At 42.2% G+C, this 17,410-nt stretch overlaps 1 protein-coding gene across 3 annotated transcripts in view; it reads right to left on the minus strand.

Annotated features, from left to right (window-relative positions):
* The window catches only part of KIF4A (kinesin family member 4A), a 197,009-nt gene that overhangs the window by 169,149 nt on the left and 10,450 nt on the right, over nucleotides 1-17,410 (minus strand). For all 3 annotated transcript variants that reach the window (XM_049871659.1, XM_049871660.1, XM_049871661.1), the window contains exons 5-6: nucleotides 5,319-5,509; nucleotides 207-299 (exon numbers count right to left, since the gene is read on the minus strand). In XM_049871659.1, coding sequence (XP_049727616.1) covers nucleotides 207-299; nucleotides 5,319-5,509 — 284 coding nt within the window. The remainder of the gene's footprint in view (nucleotides 1-206; nucleotides 300-5,318; nucleotides 5,510-17,410) is intronic.

Raw genomic sequence — 17,410 nt, forward strand, 5'->3', positions numbered from 1 at the left:
CAAGAGGTAACAGGATGCTGATAAAACTGAATATGAGTACTTCTTTCCTTCCCCACAAGAAGCTCCCACTTAGGAATTAGGTTCATACAAAATCTGGAAGACTACGATGTTAGCAGTTGTTTAAAAACATAGTGGCAAATAAAAGGGATGTGAACTTTAGTACTCGCCAACATTTTTTAATGACATCAAATGAGAGACAAACACACCTTTATGCCTTCTTTAGGGTCTTCCCGTATATTTATTTGAGAGGCTTTTTCACGAGATGGGCATAGAAGATCCAAGATTTCTTCATTGTAGATCTGGTATTGTTGAAAATGAAATAAAAACAAGACGTTAACAATGGTAATCTCTGGGTGGTGGGATCACCGGTAAATTTTTTTATTATTCTTTGTGACTTTTTGTATTTTCTAATTTTTTTTTACAATGAACATGTATTATTTTTATAATTATGAAAAGGACTTTAATCTTACATGTAATCATTTGATATTTTACCAGAATAAATCCATGTTATTTATAGCAAAATTGACACTGCTATCTTAAGACAAAGTCTCTTAGGAACAGCAGACACAAAGAAAAGCTGCGTGGGTACCAAATTCAGTTATTTGATGGCGTCATAACAGCGTCGCTTTCACTGATTTTGTTAAAATGTAATAATGGGTCCTTAATGGGGGGTGGAGTTGGGAAGCAGAAGGAAGAAGTCAAAAGAGAGAAGTAGCAACCAAGATTTCAATAGCATCCAGAACTTTTAAGTGCTGAGAACATTGTTTAGCACATAGTAAGCACTATATTTGTTTGCTACTATTTCTGTTGCCAGTATTTAACAGACCAGATTCCTGAGTTATTTTTATATTCAATTATCTTGGTTACAGCTAGGTTAATCAAGAGACTCAAGAAGGCTAATCTTTTCTTTTAATTGTGGTAAAATATGAAAGGCTGATCTTGATGATGTCTGTGGTGCAATTACTTAACATAGCCCTTCTGGCCATAGTCTTTTAAACTCCCACCAAATGACTGGGTGGGACTATGCAAATGAGACACCTGTGGCCCACCAAGGGGATTGGATAGCTTACTAATAACGTAAATAAGCTACATGGCACCCTTGTGGGGGTGGGACCATGCAAATAAGGTGTATGGAACCCTAATCAGGGGGTTAGTCAGTTTTGCCATCCTGCTAGGCTTAAAGCGTTACTTGGATTCATCAACTTACTATCATAGTTTGGTTAGAAGAGACATGGAATTGGTGTAGCTCTCAAGTGTAATGATACACTACATTGACGATATTATGTTAATATCAAACACCAAAGAACAGGCTAGGGCTGATTTGAATATAGTGGTGGCCCACATGACCAACTGAGGCTGGTTAATAAATGCAGCAAAAATCCAGGGCTCTGCTGAAATGATAAAATTCTTGGGAATAACTTGGGAAGGAGTCACCCATGATATTCCAGAGGCAACAAAGAATAAGTTGCTGTCACTATCCACCCCCAACACTAAGCTGGAGGCCCAACATTTGGTTGCTCTATTTGGATTTTGGAGAATGCATATTCCACATCTGGAAATATTGCTGGCTCCCATGCATAAACCACTAGGAAGAAAACTGCATTCAAATGGGGGCTAGAGCAAGAGTAGGTTATGTCTGAATTACAGAAAGTGGTCTCACTCTCCCTGCGTTTAAGCCCTCATGGTCCATATTCAGACATCATTTTGGAGGTGTCTGCCACACGTGCTTATGCAGACTAGAGTTTAGGGCAAAAACCCAAGAACGCCACCCTACAGTGACCATTGGGACTCTGGTCTAGAACGTTTCCAGGTGCTGCAGCACAACACACACCATCTGAAAGGTAATTACTCGCCTGCTATTAGGTGCTGATTAAGACTACCTCATTGACAGAAGGACATAAAATCATCCTGAGACCTGAAATAGCCATAATGTCTTGGGTGATGTCAGAGAAACACTCTAATAAGGAGGGCAGTGCCCCAAATAGTTCCATAATGTAATGGAAATGGTTCATACAAGAATAAGCTACTTGGGGAATGCAAGGAAGCACCCATTGTATCCATGAGCAGGTAGCCTCTTTTCCCTTAGGTCCTACCCCAGATCCACCTAAGAAGCTGTTACAGCCCATTGCTACATGGATGGTGCCCTACAAACAACTCTCTACTGACCAGCAGAAGACTGCTTGGTTCACAGATGGCAGTTCCAGGGTATATGGACAACATTTGATATGGAAAGCTGCTGCATTAAGACCAGCAGATGGAAAGACTCTAATTCAAAAAGGTAAAAACAGACCAGCTCAATGGGCTGAACTGCATACTGTCTTCCTAGCCATGATGGAAGAATTGGGCAATGGGTCTGAGAGCCCATATGTTTGGGTTTTTACTAATTCATGGGCAGTAGCCAATGGCCTGGCTATATGATCAGACAAATGAGCAATGGAAAATTGGACTATTCAGGGGACACCTGTGTGGGGCATGGACCTATGGAAAGTGCTCTGGGAATTTAGAGGGTGCATTAGAGTAGGACATGTTGATGCCCATCAGAAAAAAAAGCCCTTCCTCTTTCAGACGGCGATAGGAAACAGCAAGTGGACCTGTTGGTACACTCACTTGAGGTGGCCAATTGGGTCCATAAAATGAGCAGACATGGGGGTGCTGTAGCAATGCAGAGATAGGTAGAATCTAGACACATCCCCCTTGCACCTTCTGAGGCACAAACTATAAGGACTACGCTGTCTGCCAGCAAGAACGACAGAGGTTGCAAATGGTTATGGGGCAGATTCCCTGGGAGAAAGGCCCTGCACGTAGCTGGCAACTTGATTATATTGGACCAATGACACCAGTGGCACCAGGTGGCTACAAATGGGTCCTCACAGGAATAGATACTCTGGACCGGGCTTTGCATATCCTGTGACAGATGCAAATGCCAAAAACACCACTAAAGGCTTGGAACAAAAGATACTGTACCAATTTGGGCCATGGAGTCATATTTCACCAGACCAAACAACACACTTTACAGCCCACAAGGTGCAACAATAGGCCAAGAAACATCATATGAAATGGAATACCATGTTGCATACCACACTCAGAGTAATGGTTTCATAGAGAATTGGTATGGGCAACTGAAACATTTGTTACCTAAAATGGGGAGAGATAAAAGCATGAAGGGCTGGATTGCATGCTTTCATGAGTACGTATTCACACTCCACATCATCTGAACCTTATGTCCCCTTCCCAAGGTGGAAAAGTTTGGGTAAAAATAAATGAAAAATGGAAGGAAGGAGAAATAGTAGCTGAAGGTAAAGGAATGAATAAATGGGTTATGCAGGGGGGAAATCTAACATTATACTGATACCTTAAGAGAGACTCAGAGCAAGGGAATCATCTTCTCTGAGTTAAATTTTATCAGAGCCAGAGAGGGTCAAGCTGAGACGACTTCTGGAGAACCTGACCAGATCAGATGGATACCTGCAGCAGACCGGAATGGCTGGTACCCGAGTAACCTTACCCTGGGGACTCTTTGCCCTACTGAAGGACTAATCGTAAATGACTGCCTTGGACTGGTAAAAAGATTGGGAGGGTGAAGTTAATGTTTCAAGTATGAAAGGGGAGATGGCTAGAAGAGCCAGCGGGTGGCCTGCAGTGCAGTGAATTACTTAACATGGCCCTTCTAGCCACAGTCTTTGTAACTCCCACCAAATGACTAGGTGGAACCATGCAAACGAGGCACTTGAGGCCCACCAAGGGGATTGGATAGCTTGCTAATAATGTCAATAAGGTGCATGGAACCCTTGTGGGGGTGGGATCAGGCAAAAGAGGTATATGGAGCCCTAATGAGGGGATTGGTCAGTTTTGCCATCCCATTAGGATTAAAGGGAGAGACGGAGAGCAAGAGAAAGGAGCTGTAACATGGAAGACAGCGAGAGACAGCAGTGCGGTAGTCGTAAGAGTAATAGGGGTGTAAGACGGCAGGAACCAGGAGACCAGTGTGAGAAGGTTGTGGTGGGGCTTGCCAACTCAGGAAGCTAAGAGTCGTAACACACACCTGAGAAGGCCCCCAGCAGGCCCTGTGGCAGAGGGTGAGAAGCTGTCCTGATTGAGGAACTGCATCCTGAGTTGTTCCTACTACTTCCAAGTTGATCCCGATCCTGAGTTGTACCCTATTACTTCCCTAACAAACCACTTAATTGTAAGTTCACAAGTTTTGTGAAACACTGCATCAAATTACCGAGCCCAAAGATGGGAGGGAGAGTAGTGAGGGGAGGGGGAATAATTGATGTTAGAGATAATGGAGTGATACAGCAGTTTGGAAAAGTTGGACATTTGGGACATCTTTAACATCTGCCTCATAGGAACCAGCTTTGTGCTGAACCTTATTAATTTAATGTTTAACTCCCCCTCTTCCACCTCTATATCCTCTACCTCATTAATATATTAAGATTCAACTTCAGAATGAAGTATTCAATTTGCAAGCTTAAATTGCATCATTCAATTGCTCCTTAAAGATTTTCTCTTATCACTGCTATGGTAACTAAGCAGCTAATTTCCCTAAAGCCCTAAGTTCCCTAAACATGTGTTTTTGATGTCCCGAGGTCAGATATATAACTAGCCAGTCTGTTTGTATACTGATATACACTAGAATGTAAGCTCCCAAAAGGGCATGAATTTTTATCTGTTTTGTTCACTGATACATCCCAAGTACCAGATGTATCTAAATGCCTAAAATAGGGTCTGACACACAGTTGCTGTTAGGTGCCATGGAGTCAGTTCCAAGTCATAGCGACACTACGTACAGCAGGACGAAACACTGCCTGGTCCTGCACCATGCTCACGATCGTTGCTATGTTTGAGCCCACTGTTGCGGCCACTGAGTCACAGTAGGTGCTCAATAAATACCTGTTGAATAAACGCATTATATCACCCCTTACACAGCTCAATACTTCACCCAATCTTTATAATAGTCTTCATGAAGCAGCAGCATAATCACTTAAGCCACAAAACAGAAAAGAGAAATCAAATACTTTTCTGAAGACTCTACAGGGAACCAGTAATTGAGGCCAAATTGGAATTAAAGAATTTCAATCATCTTTTTTACGACAATGCCAACTTCTCTATCAGATTAAACAAACTATTCTAACAAGGAAAGAACTGGGTGGGAGCCAACTCCAGTGGAGCCAGTAAGTTTTTTCTATCAATATAGCAAAATGTAATTTACTAAAACTGCATTTACTAATTTAAGTCATGAAAGGGAAAAATCTTATTTGGGTTTATTTTTTTACATATGGATAATTTTGAATTTAGAATAAAGATAAATCACTTACCTCCAAATAAGACACTTTCAGAGTAAATTCGAAGTCACTTTTTCTATCAATTTCTCTGAAAAGCAGTTGTATTACCCTAGGAATGACCCCAACTGTTGGTTCATTCTCTTGTGCAGCAGTATATGCACCTCCCATTGAATAGGTTTTCCCAGAGCCAGTTTGCCCATAGGCCAAGACAGTTGCATTGTATCCTGGCAAAACAGAAGTTACATAAATAGTGGTGTTCAAACATTTTCATCCAATCAATATCCTTCATTTTCTTCAGCAATTACTTGTAACTAAATTGAGATTTGCTTTCTTAAGAAAGTCTCTTAGGAATAGCAGACACAAAGAAAAGTCATGTGGGTGCCATGACTTTACACTATTCAAAATAAGCAAAGAAGAAAAATACCAACCCAAAAAATATATTTAAAAAATATGTATATATTTATTTTAATTTAAAATAATAAAAAAATATTATTTTCAGTTTAAAATAAATACATTTTAAATTAAAAATATATTTAAAATGTTTCCTCTTTTAAATATACTTTTTATTTTTATAATTTATTTTTGTTGTGGTTGTTGAGAATATACACAGCAGAACATACACCAACTCAACAACTTGTACAGGTGCAATTCAGTGACACTGATTACATTCTTCAAGTTGTGCAACCATTCTCACCCTCCTTTTCTGAGTTATTCCTCCATCATTAACATAAAACTAACTACCCCCTAAGATTCCTATCTAATCTTTTGAGTTGCTGTTGTCAATTTGATCCCATATAGAAATATCTTAAAAGAGCACGATGCTCAAGGCAGACATTCTTTATTAGTTAAGCTAAACTACTGTTTGGTTTTAAGCCAACTTCAGGGGATGTTTTTGGTTTAAGGTTTAAAGATTACCACGGGGCAATAGTTTCGGGGATTCATCCAGCCTCCATGGCTCCAGAAAATTTGGCTTCCATGAGAATCTGAAATTCTGTTCTGCATATTCTTCATTTTGATCAGGATTCTTCTACAGAATCTTTAATCAAAATGTTCAGTAGTGGTAGCCAGGCACCATCCAGTTCTTCTGGTTTCATTGCAAAGGGAGCAGTTTTTCAGGAAGACAATTAGCCAAACATTCCATTTCCTCCTCCTATTCCTCTTTCTTCCTCTGTTGCTCCAGGCAAAGAGAGACCAATTGTTGTAGCTTGAATGGCCACTTGCAAGCTTTTAAGACCCCAGGCACTATGCAATGAACTAGGTGATAGAACAGGAGCACTAAACACAGTATTAGGCCAATTAACTGAGATGTCCCATGAAACCTTAACTCTAAACCTCCAAACAAAGGAACTAAATCGCGTGAGGTGTTTGGCTGTACATAAGCAGCCATGCAGCTGCTCTTTTTTTTATTGTGGTAAATATATCTATCACACCACTTGTGCCAATTCAACTTTTTACAGACGTACAACTTATTAATACCAATTACATTAACTGGCTGTGAAATCTTACCCTTGAGGTTGGGCCAAGACAGCGGAATACTCAGATACTTCCTGTCGTCCCTCTTACAACAGAGACCCAAAAAAACAAGTGAATCAATTCTATATGACAATCTAGGAACCCTAATCATCAAAAGCAAGGCTGAAGAATCAGACTAAGTGGTGGAAGGAGAAACAATTCAAAAGCAGTGGAGAAGTACAGATCGTGAGATCACCAGTGCCCTGCTAGCTGAGTCTGCATGGCACACATGGGCTGAGGCAAGCGGCATCGTTCAAAGAGGAGCCTCACCACATCAGATGCAGACAAGCAGCAGTGAATCTGCACACACCTCCAGAACCAAATAGGAGTGGCACCAGACCTGCGAAAGTTAAGTGCAAGCTTCTAACCACCATGTGGGGGCAAAATAACCCCTCCCTTCCCAGAGTTCACAGTGGAGAAGCACTTACTTCCCTTCACCCATCCCCCACCCCACTCTACTCAGATACCAGTCCCACAGTATTAAAAAACACCACATCCCCTAAGCCAGGAATTCAGGGCTGGTCAGGAGGCCCTGCCCCTTCGCCCAGGTGCTGGCACAAGGGGTCCACAGACTTACAGTGCCCTTCATCCCTGCCCAGAACTGTGTGGGTCAATTTAACACTGCATGCCCTCATTAGCCTAAAACAGCAGGGCATACACCTGAAGCCCATTTTAACAGAAGTGGCCAAGGGGGAGCTGCCGATTCAGGACATTTGACACCGCCCTACCCTGTAAGCAGGGGCCTCACCCATGCACACCAGGGGCCTAAGGAATTTGGGAAAACAATAAAAGAACAAAACGACAAAATTAACAGGCTGCTAGAAACCAGAGAGAGACAGCAACTAGAAATTCAAAAGACTAGTAATAAAATTTCAAAATTAGACAAGTCAGTAGAAGGTCACAGGAGCATAACTGAGGCAATGGAAGTCAGAATTAGACTGAAGATAAATCCCTTGACACCAATTTATTTGAGGAAATATTAGAAAGAAGATTTTTTAAAAAACAAAGAAACCCTAAAGAATTACGTGGGACACAGTATCAAGAGGAAAAATCTACAAGTGATCCGAGTACCAGAACGGGGGGATAACAGAAAACACAGACAGAAACGTTGAAAATTTGCTGGCAGAAAACTTCCTTGATATCATGAAAGTTGAGAAGATATCTATCCAAGAAGCTCAACAAACCCCATACAGGGTAGACCTCAAAAGAAAGTCACCAAGGCATACCATAATCAAACTTGCCAAAACCAAAGACAAAGAATCTTGAAAGTGGCTAGGGATAAATGAAAGCCACTAAGCTCTGACTACTCAACAGACACCACACAGGCAAAAAGGCAATGGGATAACATTTATAAAGCCTCAAAGGAAAAAAAAAAATTGCCAGCTGAGAATTATATGTCCAGTAAAGCTGTCTCTCAAATATGATGTCAAAAAGATCATTTCCAGATAAACAGAAGTTAAGGGAATCTGTAAAAACCAAATCAAAATTACAAGAAATGTTAAAGGGAGTTTTCCAGTTAGAGAACCAACAAGATCAGACAACCATACAAAACTAGGACATAGGACAGATCAACTAGTTATCAACCCAGATAGGGAACTCACAAAAACAAATCAAATCTAAATGTCAAAACAAAAAAGAGGGAATTACACCGTAGTCACAGAACTTCCACATGGAGAGGAAGTTATGGCAATGTCAAGGAATAATAGATTAGCCTGGCTACCAGCAATGACCGCCAGCCCTGACAGAGACCCCGACGGAGCAAGAGAAAAGTGTGGTGCAGAACTCAAATTCACTTAAAAAGATCAGACTTAATGGTCTGACGGAGACTAGGGGAGCCCCAGAAGACATGGCTCCTGGACTCTGTTAATCCAGAACTAAAACCATTCCCGAAGCCAACTCTTCAGACAAAGATTACACTGGACTGTAATACATAAAATAATACTCATGAAGAGTGTGCTTCTTAGTTCAAGCAGATACATGAGACCAAATAGGTGGCTCCTGTCTGGAGGCAGGATGAACAGGCAGGAAGAGACAGGAGCTGGTTGGAGGGACACGAGAAATCCAGAGTGGAAAGGGGAAGTGTGCTGTCACATTATAGGAATTTCAGCTAGTGTCACATAACAATATGTGTATACATTTTTGTATGAGAAATTAACTTGAGCTGTAAACTTTCACCTAAAGCACAATAAAAAAAAAGAAGGAAAGAAATAAAGATTGGCTTAAACTTAGAAAAATAAAGGTAAATTTCAAGGTAACCAAAAAGGAAGCTAACAAACCTATACATCAAAATAAAAAAAGAAGAAAAACATAAAGACTCAGCAAACACAAAATCAACAATAATGAAAAAGACAAAAAGAAAATGTATAAAGAAACAGAACTCGGCACAGAAAATTAAATGGAACAAAGAAACTGTCAACACCACAAGAAATCCTACCCTTAATCAATACGATTTTTCCATCACCGTAAACCAAAACTCAGGACTCCATAAGCAATAACCCACCCTTTTCCCTCTCCCACCCACTCCTGGTAACCACTAATAAACTTTGGTCTCTATACATTTGCCTGTTCTTATCTTTTTATATAAGCGAAATCATACAATATCTTTCCTTTTGTTATTGACTTATTTCACTCAGCATAATGTCTTCAACCTCTATCCATATTGTAGCATGTATCAAGGCTTCATTTCTCCTAGTGGCTGAGTCATACTCCATTGTTTGTATGTACCACATTTTGTTTATCCATTCATCCGTTGCTGGGCGTTTAGGTAGTTTCCACCTTTTGGCTATTGGGAATTGTGCTGCAATGAATACTGGGCAAAAGTTTTTAATTTTTATGAGGTCCCATTTATTTGTTTTGTTTTTGCTGTTTGTACTTTTGCCATTATATTAGATAATCCATTGTTAAAAAGCTAAGCCCGACAGCGTTGCCCCTGCATTGTCTTCTAAGAATTTTATGGTTTTAATTTGCACATTTATGTCTTTAATCCATTTGGTATTTGTTTTTGTGTATGGTGCGAGGCATGGATCCTGTTCCATTTTTCTGCATGGGGAAATCCAATTTTCCCAACACCATTTATTGAAGAGAATCTTTTATCCCCCATCGAATGGACTAGCACCTTTGTCAAAAATCACTTGACCATAGGTGCGTGGGTTTATTTCTGGACTGTCAATTCTATTCCATCGGTCTCAGTGTCTATTGTTTTATCAGTACCAGGCTGTTTTGATGACTGTAGCTGTATAATATGCTTTAGTGTCCTCCTCTTGATAGTCCTAAAAGCTAAGAAGTAAAACACTTAAAGTTATGACTGGGATAATGAAGGTGGCCAAGTCACCGTCAAAAAGCCATTCAGAGCTTTACAAGTCTACTCTCTCCTTACCTTAAGAATTCTAAAATATGGTTATTAAAAAAAAGTCTTAGAAGCTGCATAAATAGGAGGGATTCTAGCATGCATTTCTTTGGCTATCAGAATCTTTATTTGAAAAGGCAAAGTTACTTGCTTTTCACAGTCAATAAAAGCATCCACTTCCTATTTGAACTCTCAGAATGGATTTGGACTTTATTAACTTAGGCTCCTTATAGGAATATTTTCATGTCAGTGTGATTCAATGTGATGTCTTTAGATTTTATACAAGACTGATAAAGAATCATTCATTCAAAGATGATCATGATACAGTTAAATGAAAAAGGTTAAACATAAATGTTAAGCGTAAGTATATGTACAGAAAAAGATCAAAAGGATACCGATTATTAACATTTTGGTATTTATCTCTGAGCAGTAGGATGGTAAGTGATTTTTTGTTTGTGTTTTCTTTACTTTGCTGGTTTGTATTTTCTAAATTATTAAACAGAATGTGCTATTGAACACGGGATGTCTTTTGTTGCCACCTAACAACAACGTTATCAGTGCTGTTTGCATAAAGACCTGCAAAGAATATTTCTGAGTTTAATTCCAGAAAAAATGTTTATTTTATAAGTCACTTTGTATATTGCCTCTTGTCAGAGAATCCCAATAGTTACATGGATATCTTCCTTTTATCTCATTAGTTTAATTTTTTGATTGAAATAAAAGGCAGGTAAACCCAGCCACAGCTGTAGCAAGATGAAATAAGAAACAATTAGACAATAGATGAGCTATTCTCCCTTTAATTTAAATTGTTATAAATTACCAGCTTGGAATCTAAGAAAGGCATCTAAAAACTAACAACAACCTACTAAAACAGTAAGTATGGCACCTAGAAGGAACTATAAATCCAAGTTTACCTCAAGATGGAAAACAAATATGACCTTTGGAAGTCTGTCCCTTATTCGAGTGGTAGACGTGTTCTGAAGAAACACAAAGCAAGCTTTCTCTGTTAAGTGATCGTCACATTTATGTCAAAGGTGTTATCTACTGTTTACCAAAATAATTTTGGAATCTGAAGAAAAACCTTGAAGGTTTGAAACGATTTGTTAATCTTCATGAAAACGTTGACATTTTCAAAGAACTTGTTGGTGTAAATGAAGTCCCTGATGTTCTGAAAGATTGTAAGATGCAAAATTGAGATTTTCACTGTAATGGATCGCTGATGTCACTGGAAGTGCCGCGCTGCTCCAACAGACACCTAAAATGTGCAAGCGGCTTTGAAACTGTGAATGGGTAGAGGCTGGAAGAGTTTTAAAGTGCCTAACAGTAAGAGCCTAGATTGCCTTGAAGGGGCTGTTAGTAGAATTATGTACATCAAAGACAATTCTGGTGAGGACTCAGAAGGAAGCGAAGAGAGCTACAATACCAGAGACAGCACAGATGAAGCAGTCGCAGAGAAACGGCAGCAGCAGAACCAGGAGACAACCCACGGAGCGAGGGAGCTGAGTGCCTCTGTGCAGGAGATTTCCTGGCAGAGTGGGGTACCTCCAGGCACTTACCAGGAGAGCTAGGCTTGCAGACCTATGGAGCAAGAAAGCTGAGTGCCTTCCAGCTGAAGTTTACTAATGGAATGGGGTACCTCCAGGCACTTATTGGTGGAGCTAAAGAGCTTTGGAACACTTGCCCCAGCAGGGCAGGCACTGGAGGTAAGGCCCAAGGGGCCAAGAGGCCAAGAAACACCGGAAGCAGAGTTGCCTCAGTCTCAAAGGGTAGGGCCAGGACCTCTGGGGTTTCAAAGGGTAGAGCCATGGCCTCTGGGGCTTCAAAGGGTGGGGCCACGATCTCTTAGTTTTCAAAGAGTCAGACCTTCACCAACTCAGTTCTGGAGTGTGGGACTTCCATTCACAAGTGCAGGTGGGGTGGGGCCAGATCTGCTACCCAAAGCTGAGGCAGCAGGGCTACCATTCCCAAAGGGCAGGAGAACAGGGGCCTGCTGGGGCTGGGGTAGGGAAGGGTAGGGTCGCCACTCAGATGGGACTAGGAGAATGGGGCCACCCAAATGCGAGGAAGCAGAGTTGCCATTCCAGTGGGCCTGGAAGGCAGAGCTGAAGTCCAGGGCAGAGGGCCCTCAACTCAGAATCTGGAGAGTGTGGCCAACACCCCGAGTCTAGGGGGCAAGGTTATTGCCTAAAAGATCTCAGTGAACAAAGGGTTATTTTCAAGCCTTGAGACCTAATGTATGTGTCTGCCGACTTGCTTGGTGCCTGTTATCCCTTCCTTTCCTTCAATTTCTCCCGTTTGTTATAGAAATGCCTGCCTTGTACCTGTTCTACCACTGTAATTTGGAAGCAGATAATTTATATTCTAGATTTCAGATGAAGAGGAACTTTTGGATTTTGGACTTGGAGTTGATTAAAGACTTTCACTATGACAAGGTGAACATGTTTGACATATAGCAATGACATGAATTTTGGGGGGCCAAAGAGTAGAATGTTGTGGATTGAACTGTGTCCCACAAAAACGTGTGTCAACTTGGCTAGGCCGTGATTCCCAATATTGTGTGACTGTCCACCATTTTGTCAATGGATGTGATTTTCCTATGTGTTGTAAATCCTACCTCTATGATGTTAATGAGGCAGGATTAGAGGCAGTTAATGAGGCAAGACTCAATCTACACGGTGAGGTTGTATCTTAAGTCAATCTCTTTTGACATACAAAAGAGACAAGCAAACAGAGACAAGGGACCTCATACTACCAAGAAAGTAGTGCCAGGAGCAGAGCACATCCTTTGGACCCAGGGTCCCCGTGCCTGAGAAGCTCCTCAACCATGGGAAGATTGAGGACAAAGACCTCCTTCCAGAGCCGAGAGAGAGAGAATGCCTCCCCTGGAGCTGACACCTTGAATTCAGATTTATAGCCTACTAAACCATGAGAGAATAAATCTCTGTATGCTAAGGCCATCCACTTGCGGTATTTCTGTTATAGCAGCACCAGATAACTAAGACACCTGGCGTGATTATAGGACAAGTGAATAACATTCCATAATTACTTGAAATACCATGGATATGTGTATATAGCAATAACTAGGGAAACCAGGTTTTAGTACTTTTTCAAAATATTCAGGGCTTTGTGGTGCGGGGAATTCAGAGTACAAGAGGATGCTTTTGAGAGGACTGTGAAAGTACTGGCTCTTTCTTTGCAACTAAGGCAATGTTAACCAAACACATATATTGGAATCACTTTCTAATTTACACTGTTTCTAAAGACTATAATTTAATCTTCAGTTTCCCAAGTTAACAATATGAAAATAGAACTATAGTGCTCTAGCTAGAGCAATAAGGCAAGAAAAAGAAATAAAGAACATCAAAATCGGCAATGAAGAAATAAAACTATTCCTATTTGTAAATGATATGATACTATAAAAAGAACACTCAAAAGACTCCATGAGAAAACTACTGGAACTAATTGAAAGATTCAGCAGAGTAGCACGATACAAGCATACAAAAATCAGTTGGATTCCTACGCACCAATAAAGAGAATGATGAAAAGGAAATCAGGAAAATAATATTTATAATAATAGCCCCTAAAAAAATAAAATGCTTAGGAATAAATCTAACCAGGGATGTAAAAGACCTACACAAAGAAAATTACAAAACACTACTGCAAGAAACCAAAAGAGATCTACATAAATGGAAAAACATACCATACTCATGGATAGGTAGGCTCAATATTGTGAAAATGTCAATTCTACCCAAAGCAATCTACAAATACAATGCAATTTCAATCCAAACACCAACGGCATTCTCTAAAGAAATGGAAAAACTAATCATTAACTTTATATGCAAAGAGACGAGGCCCTGGATAAGTAAAGCACTACTGAAGATGAAGAACAAAGTAGGAGGACTTGCACTACCTGATTTCAGAACCTCCTATACAGCTATGATAGTCAAAACAACATGGTACTGGTACAACGACAGGCACGTTGACCAATGGAATGGAATTGAGAACTCAAATGTAAATCTATCCAGTCACCTGATCTCCATCTAGGGCCCAAAGTCCATCAAATGGGGAAAAGACAGTCTTTTTAACAAATGGTGCTAGGAAAACTGGATGTCCGTCTGCAAAAAGCTAGAACAGGACCCATACCTCACACCATATACAAAAACTAATTCAAAATAGATAAAAGACCTAAACATAAAACCAAAAACTATAAAGATCATAGAAGAAAAACTAGGATCAATGCTAGAGTTCCTATTACCGGCATTAAGAGGATACAAACCATAACTAACAACACACAAACTCTAGAAGATAAGCTGGATAACTGGGATCTTCTAAAAATTAAACACTGACTGTCATGGATTGAATTGTGTCATCCCCCAAAATATGTGTCAACTTGGTTAGGCCATGATTCCCAGTATTGTGTGGTTGTCCTCCATTTTGTGATTGTAATTTTATGTTAAGAGGATTAGGGTGGGACTGTAACACCACCCTTACTCAGGTCACCTCCTTGACCCAAGGTAAAGGGAGTTTCCCTGGGGTGTGGCCTGCACCACCTCTCATCTCGCAAGAGATAAAAAGAAAGGGAGGCAAGCAGAGAGTTTGGGACCTCATAGCACCAAGAAAGCGGCACCAGGAGCAGAGCGCGTCCTTTGGACACAGTGCACCTGCACCTGAGAAGCTCCTCGACCAGGGGAGGATTGAGGACAAGGACTTTCCTCCAGAGCTGACAGAGAAAGCCTTTCCCTGGAACCGATGCTCTGAATTTGGACTTGTAACCTACTGGACTGTGAGAAAATAAATTTCTCTTTGTTAAACCCATCCACCTGTGGTACTTCTGTTATAGCAGCACTAGGTGACTAAGATACTTAAACGCTCATCAAAAGACTTTACCAAAAGAGTAAAAAGGGAACCTATAGACTGGGAAAAAAATTTGGCTATGACAAATCTGACAAAGGTCTAATCTCTAAAATCTACAAGAAAATCCAATACCTCTACAACAAAAAGACAAATAACCCAATTAAAAATGGGCAAAGGAAATGAACAGACACTTCACTAAAGACATTCAAGCAGCTAGTAGACACATGAGGAAATGCTTGCGATCACTGGTCGTTAGAGAAATGCAAATCAAAACCACAGTAAGATACCATTTTACCCCAGCATTACTGGCACAAATCAAAAAAACAGAAAATAACAAATGTTGGAGAGGCTGTGGGGAGACTGGAACTCTTAGACACTGCTGGTGCGAATGCAAAATGGTACAACCATTTTGGAAAACATTATGGTGCTTCCTTAGAAAGCTAGAAACAGGAATACCATATGATCCAGCAATCCCACTCTTAGGCATATATCCTAGAGAAATAACAGCTGTCACACAAATAGACATAGGCACACCCATGTTCATTGTAGCATTGTTCACAACAGCAAAAAGATGGAAACAACCTAGATGCCCATCAACAGATGAATGGATAAACAAACTGTGGTACAGACACATAATGGAGTATTACGCAACGATAAAGCACAATGATGAATCTGTGAAGCATCTCACAACATGGATGAATCTGGAGGGTATTGTGCTGAATGAAATAGGTCAATTGCAAAAGGACAAATATTGTGTGAGACCACTACTGTAAAAACTCATGAAAAGGTTTACACACAAAAAGAAACAATCGGGGGCCAAGATGGCGGACTAGGTGGACGCTACCGCGGATCCCTCTTGCAACAAAGACTTGGAAAAACAAGGGAATCGATCACATACATAACAATCTACGAACTCTGAACAACAAGCACAGACTTAGAGACGGAAAACGAACAAATACGGGCAGACAGCGACTGTTTTCAGAACTAGGAGCCAGAGCACCAGGCAGGTGACCTTCGGAGCCCGATCTGGGGCAGACCCCAGGGGGGCAGACGGCACAGAAAGGGGGCCCACCCCTTCCCCCCGAATCCATCCCGGGAGGAAGTTTAGCAGGTTGGCGCGGGCGGCGTAGGGGCGCAGCCGGAGGGAGAAGCACCCGGGAGGCAGTGACTGATCTGGGAGGGGGGAGAACAGCGTCCCAGCTGGGGTGCCGTCCCGCCGGGAGTTAGGCGAGAAGCCGACGGGGCGCGAGCGGGGGGGGGGTCAACTATATTTCCCTAAAGTGACCCCAGGGCGGGGCCCACATGTTCGTGCGGGAGAACGCACACCCAGTCCACGCGAGTGGCGCGGCACACCAGAGGAAGAAATCCCCGGAAGTGTCTGATCTCAAAGCAGGGAAAGCAGCATCCCAGACGGGGAGCCATCCCGCTGGGATCTGGGCGCGCGCGCACGCGCGCGGGCGGGGCATGAGCGCGGGGTCCATTTTCATTACCCTGAATTGACCCAGGGGGCGGGCCCACCTGGTCGTGCGAGTGACGCCCTCCCAGTTTGCGCGAGAGGTGTGGCACACCAGAAGGAGAAGTCCCCGGGAGGAAGTGATTGGTCCCAAAGCGCGGAAAGTAGCGTCCCAGACGGGGTGCCGTCCTGCTGGGACTTGGGCGCGCACACGAGTGGGGCATGAGCGCGGGGTCCATTTTTATTACCCTGAATTGACCCAGGGGGCGGGCCCACCTGGCCGTGCAGGTGACGCCAACCCAGTTCGCGCGAGAGGTGTGGCGCTCCGGAAGGAGAAGTCCCCGGGAGGAAGTGACTGGTTCCGGACCGGGGAAAGCAGCGTCTCAACCCAGAAGTCATCCCGCTGGGATTTGGGCGCGTGCACGGGAGGGGCGTGACCGCGGGACCCAATTATAATCGCCTGAATAGACCCTGGGGGCGGGCCCACCCATTCGTGCGGGAAACGCCCACCCAGTGCCCACGAGCGGTGCCGCGCACCGCAGGAAGTCCCCAGGAGGAAGTGACTGGTTTCCTAGCAAGGAAAGCAGGGTCCAAGCCAGGGACCCGTCCAGCCCGGATTTTGGCAAACAGGGGCGGAGCGTGAACGTGGTGTTCAGCTCTATATTTTGTGGTGCTACACTCCTAGCTCTCAGATCCCTCCCCCACCCTCCCCAGGCGACCCCATTAACATCCGAATACCCGGAGCCAGAGAGAGAATTCAGATAGGGATCTGACTGCATTTTTTTTTAGCCGACTACTTGGAAAATCTAGTTTCCCAGTGACGGCTCAGAGACAGCAGTCCATATCAAACCACATAAAGAAACAGACCATGACAGCTTCTCCAACCCCCCAAACAAAAGAATCAAAATCTTTCCCAAATGAAGATACAATCCTGGAATTATCAGATACAGAATATAAAAA

Source organism: Elephas maximus, chromosome X (genome assembly GCF_024166365.1).
Source record: "Elephas maximus indicus isolate mEleMax1 chromosome X, mEleMax1 primary haplotype, whole genome shotgun sequence".
NCBI classification, from domain to species: domain Eukaryota; kingdom Metazoa; phylum Chordata; class Mammalia; order Proboscidea; family Elephantidae; genus Elephas; species Elephas maximus.